A 6,000-nucleotide genomic window follows, 5' to 3' on the forward strand; every position below is an offset into this window, starting at 1 on the left:
AATACTTCCTTAAAAGTTTCAAAACTGAACACATCTGCTCTTCAGCTATCTTAGTAATTAAGGCTGAAATTTACCAACTGATTCATCTGAAAGCTATTTAGTTTGACCAAGCACCTCTCCTTTTGTATTATTTCTAACTTCACTGTGCCAAAATACAAGTTGATCTTATATTCTTTTGTGATACAATTCAGATTTTACAGGGATATGTCTTATATTTCCTTCAATAAAGCCTCATAAGATTTTTTTAGAGTTTCCAGATTAGGTGTTTTTTTTTGGGGGGGGGTACATTTTGACATAATGGAAGATTGCTGTTTTTGTATCATGAGTTTTTATTTCCATTAGCATTCCACCTAACTTACAATCATAAGGGGGACCAGAATTTCCTAGGCAAGGTTATTGAGTCACACATAATTTTAAAATTATTTTTTATGGTTGTTAAATGAATCATTGCAGTTAAGTAAAATGTGGTCATTTTTCCCTACTTGTTGGAAGCTGACTGAGAAGGTCATAAATGATAATCACATGACCTCAGCATGCTGCAACCGTTATCAACACATGCCAGTTGTCAGGTGTTGACTTTTGATCCTATGACTGTAGCAATGCTGTGATTTTCATAAGTGCAAGTCATACGTTACTTTTCTCAATGCCATTGTAAATTTGAATGATTGCTAAATAAATGGTTCTTAGTTGAGGATTACATGTGCTGAATAAGGATATAAGATTTTCATTTATCATAGTGATAGTAGAATAGTTAAATTTTTGATCTTGATTTGCTCATTTCTCTTGAGATAAACATATTTTTTTGCTACATTGTTCATTTTATAAAATATTGTATATGTTCCATTAATTATATTGTGAGAAGACAGGCAGTTTGGTCTAGGATTAAGGCACCAGGCTAGAAACCAAGAAATTGAGTTCTAATGCTGCCTTTGGCATGAAAGCCATCTGAGTGACTTTGGACTAGTCATTCTGTCTGAGACCTTGACATGATGGTTGGACGATAAGCCGCTTGGTCAATTTCTGTGACAACCTGTAAATTAACACTTGGTTGATCCAAATAAAAAAGCAGATTTGCACTTGCAAGAAAATGGTAAGAAAAGAAAAGAAAACTATAGCATGAGAAGTTTGGATAAAATGCATATAATGTCATTTTGGACACAAATACACTAGCATTCCTTTAATTTCTAATTGCTATATATATTCAAAGGGAATACAACTGTGAATATAACTTTATCATCACTCCAAAAGAATAGTACAAATAAAACAGTAAATAAATGCAGTAAAAAGTGGTTTAGACTTTTTCCATCTTATAAATTTAGAGCTGACATTCCAACTGAAATCCAACTGTCCTCACATTTAAGACTGTCATGGTCACATGATCAAAACCCACATATTTGGCAACCACTATGTATTGTGCTGATTGTACTATCCTGGGATATTTACTGTTACCAACAAGAAAAGTCAATGGGTGAGGCCATATTCACTTAATAACTATATGATTCACTTAATGACCATGGTAATATGTTTAATTATCCCAGTAAAATGGTTGTAAAATTGGAGCCATATCACTTAACAACTGCTTCATTTGGCAATGAAGTTCCAGTCCCAATTATGTTTGTAAGTGGAAGACTATCTGTATATGTGTATGTATATTTGATGCAATATATAAGTGGCTGAGCATGCCTGTCAAGTGCCACCCTTCAAAAATGGACAGACCAGGAAGCAAAAACAATTGAATTAATAACTTATTGTTTATTAGCAGTAGTCTTTATATATTTGTTTTGCGCAACTATCCTATCCTATCCAAACTTATATATCCTATCTTCGCCTATCTTTTATCATTTCCTATTTCCTATCGTCTCCTATCTGTCAACCTTACCTACCCTATCCTATCCCATCCAATCCTACCCTAATCTACCTTACCCTACCCTCTTTTATATCCTTTTGTCTTGTTCCTCCTTTCTTGTTCTCTTCTCTCCCCCTCCCCTCCCATCTTCTCTTCTGCTATCTCCTAACATATCCTATATCTTATCATTTCCTATAATGCCCTATATCTTATCCCCTATCTTATCTATCACCTATGCTGTTCTGCCCTGCCCTGCCCTGTCCCATCCAGTCTCACCCCACCCCATTTCAACCTATCCCATATCATCTCCTCCTTCTAATTCACAGTGTATGTGGAGGAGGAAATTATGTTTTCCTATCAGATAAATGCAGCATGTAGAGATAGATAGACAATGACACATGGATGTCTCCCCCACTTCTCCAAACATTTTTGTTCATTTGTGGATGTATGCATAAACTATCAAAAAAGGATTTGATAAAATACCAATAATCAACCCACAGTTTACTCAATTCACTGATTTTACATCAACATAATCATCCCAAGCATTATAGTTAATGCAGGTAGTATTAGCCAACACATCAACATTTTACTAGAGGAAATTCATTGTGAAAAGTGACACGAATAATTTATCCAAAGAAATACATGAAGAGAACAAGCATTATGAATCTTTTGACACTGTTTCTATGAAAGCTTTTGACAGATGGTGTAGCAGTATTTCTTCACATCAGAACAGCTAGCAATTAAATACATGCCTGCTCCTTTTGGCTCTGGCAACCTGTATAGAAGAAATGATGTGTTCAGCATGGTGGAGAAGTTTGTTTTTACTAATCTGAAATAACTATGCGCAATTTCTAGATACTTAAGGTAGTCTAGTTACAATAGGAGCCTGACATAAATAAGTGAATTATACAAGCTTGCCTTATACGTTTCAACTTTAAAATTAAAGTTAAAAACATCATCATTTTTAATAGAATTTAAATGAATTTCCAAAATGTATTCTTGATCTATATACATTTCATGAATATAAAATATGACTTTATAATATAGAAATATTGTGGTTCTTCAGCTCATATACAATGCATCATGCTCTAAAAGTCCTTGAGGTTGTTTTTTTAAAGCTCCAAAACATGTATAATTAGCTATAACCAGGGATATGGCAATTTTCCCTCTCCACAAGTTTCCACTGTGCAGAATTTTATATCCAACCCTTTCTCCCTTAAGAATGACATATTCTGGATTTCCAGGACCACAGTATAAATAATATATATTTAAGAATAACAAGGCTGTCTGCTTTTAGGGGTGCAAATGAATGTCTGTGCTGCAACACTTTATAACATTGGTGAGCTAATCTGTCACTTACTGAACGGTGGTGAAACTAATATTAAAAATGGCACGTTGGTTCCCTTTGGCAGAAAACCCAATAGAATCTTGGAACACTTTTCAATCCACAGATGACTCAAATGTATTTTATAAATTCTTGATAATAAATACAATGCTTGCAACACCAGACAACCACTTGGAAACTAAAAATATACAAATGGAAGCCCACAAAAATAGTTAAATAAAAATGTATTCAGATTGGCTTATTTTAAATTCAGTTTTCTGTTACCAATCTAAGGTTTTAAGCAACATATCCTTGGCAAGGCTTCTAACATGAAATAGGCATGCAATTTTATAAATATTTCCTAATAGATACAATAGTTGCAATACCATAAAACCACTTGAAAACTTAAACACATAAGTACAAGAACCTTTATACAACAAGCATTTATTCACAATGACTTTATCCTAAATAGTTTCTTCCAGTGCATTTTTATAGGATACCACATGCTGAGCCTGGTTGAAGAAAAGTACCTCTTATTGCTTTGACACCAAGTTCTGACAATTCGGTCTAGTGATTAAGGTGCTGGCCTACGAACCAGGAAATCATGACTTCCAGTCCTTCCCTAAGGATGAAAAACCAGCTAGGTGACTTTGGATCAGTCAATCTCTTTCAGTCTAACCCACCTCACAAGGTTGTTGTGGGCAAAATAGGAAGAGGACGGAGTATTAGGTATGTTCATTGCCTTGCATTATTTATAAACAATAGTAAAGATGAGATAAAAATCAAGTAAAGGTTTCTTTTCTCTTTTCAACAGGACTTAAGGACCAACTGATAGCTCTTACCAGAGATCTGAGTGGATCTTCTGAATATATCCCAGAAATTAATCATAGGCCCATCAAGCCCTAGGGGCCATAGGCTGCTTATTTCCCATTTTAAGCGATTTAAAAGATAAGGAGTGAGCACATGCCGTTGCTTTTTCCCCTGATAAGAGATGTGTGGCCATTTACTGATGGTGTTCTTGTTTGTTTGCATGTTCTGATTAAAGGTAAAAGTTTGGTTCCAGAACAGACGGATGAAATGGAAACGGGTAAAAGGAGGGCAACAGGGAGCTGCAGCCCGAGAGAAAGAATTGGTAAACGTGAAAAAAGGCACTCTGCTCCCATCAGAGCTTTCTGGCATTGGTGCTGCCAGTCTCCAACACACAGGGGACTCCCTGGCAAATGACGACAGCCACGACAGTGATCATAGCTCTGAGCATGCACACTTATGATAAGGCAGGAAGGAATCCTAGGTCTGTTCTCAGGAAAGCCATGTTTAACACAGCGAGCTTATGTGGACATTGATGTATGCAAGTGACTGACTTTCTGACAATCAAAACGAAAGTAACTTAGGACTTACTATTTCTGCTACTCTTGAACTATTATTATTATTTGTGCTTAGATTCAGTAAGTGCCATGCCTCCCATGTGCCTTGTGAGTAGAAGCAGGAGATACATTTGCTTTTCAACATTCCAGATTCGCTTGTCCTTTCAGTGACAATGGAGCAGATATTGTTGCTTTAGCTTGCATCAAACAATGACGTTGCTTTCCACACAGTGCCAACAGAAACACTGTCTCAAGAGGATAAGAATTGTATTTTAATTTGTATATATCTACTTTTCAGCATTTTTACTTTTCACTCATTTTAGCAGTGCATTCATATTAGCTGACTGCAATAGTCACCCATGAGAATAAAAGGCTTTTTAAAATCTTTTTTTTAAAATTTTGTGTTTCAGAGTTGTAGAATACATGCAGACATTTGCATTCACATAACAAGTAGTATAAATGAGTCTGCTAGTTGAAATCCTTATACCATAGACAAAACAAAATTTATGTTGCATTTACTATCAACTGCTGCTAATAGGAAATTATTAAACCTTGTTCCTCAAATCTTCTTACTTTCTAACAGCAAAGTTTTGCTAAGAGCAAAAAATTATTCTTTTTTTTAAAGAAGAATCATGCCTATTATGAAAAGAAACTGAATCTTGATTAATAATTGGAATTTATTACTACAATAATTTAATAGGCATATGATTCTTATAGCTGGATATAATTCAGAGTAGTACCAGTACATCTAATAAAGCTGCTTCAAAATGAATTGTGAACAGTATTTTCTTACAAATGAGAAAGTTGTTACCTTCCATTATTTTGTGTTAGTAATCAGATATTAATTTTCTAATATTAAGTATTCAAATTAATAAGGCAAAGTTCTCTGTGTAATGATCAAGTTTTATTAAATATGTTTGTGCATAGAACACAAAAAATAAGGATATTTTCTCCCCTCTTTTAAGCTTTTGTGTATATACAATGAAATAGGAACAATCCAAAATTTTAAACAAAACATTGATTGTACTTTGTAAAGGAAATGCTTAATAAATGTTCCTTTTGAATAAGACTTGTTCTTCTTTAGAGTTTTATGGACAACTCAAAATATTAGAACCATAATATTCTCTCTATGTTTGCATTGTACAAATGGGGCACTTCATATTGGATAAAGCTTGATACAGTGGGGAAATTCTTCCCTCTAATAGGAAAAAGCAATCCAAAGGAAGCCTTTCGCCAAGAACAACATGGACTATGTTAAATTATTTTACCAGCTTTCAGACAACTGAGAAATGGATATTTTTCTTGCACCTACTTTCTGGAAATGGAAGGAGGGAAATGGCAACTTTAAAACATGGTGTAAATTAAACAATCATATATTATGATCACAAATACTCAAAAAGACATAAGCCACCCAATATTTTTAAAGAAATGTTTTAAAGGATTTATTTTAAAGAAAATAAATTTTG

At 34.2% G+C, this 6,000-nt stretch overlaps 1 protein-coding gene across 2 annotated transcripts in view; it reads left to right on the top strand.

Moving 5' to 3' along the window:
• The window catches only part of MEOX2 (mesenchyme homeobox 2), a 54,739-nt gene extending 49,124 nt beyond the window's left edge, over nt 1–5,615 (top strand). The window contains exon 3 of one of the 2 annotated variants that reach the window (XM_081931918.1): nt 3,653–4,357. In XM_081931918.1, the coding sequence (XP_081788044.1) occupies nt 3,653–3,715 (63 nt within the window). In that variant the 3' untranslated portion in view covers nt 3,716–4,357. Of the gene's footprint in view, nt 1–3,652 lie in introns of both variants that reach the window. The other variant, XM_081931917.1, reaches the window with a different exon arrangement.
• Nucleotides 5,616–6,000: the final 385 nt, after the last annotated feature.

The sequence above is a fragment of the Natrix helvetica genome (genome assembly GCF_964273705.1).
Source record: "Natrix helvetica genome assembly, chromosome: Z".
Lineage (NCBI taxonomy): Eukaryota > Metazoa > Chordata > Lepidosauria > Squamata > Natricidae > Natrix > Natrix helvetica.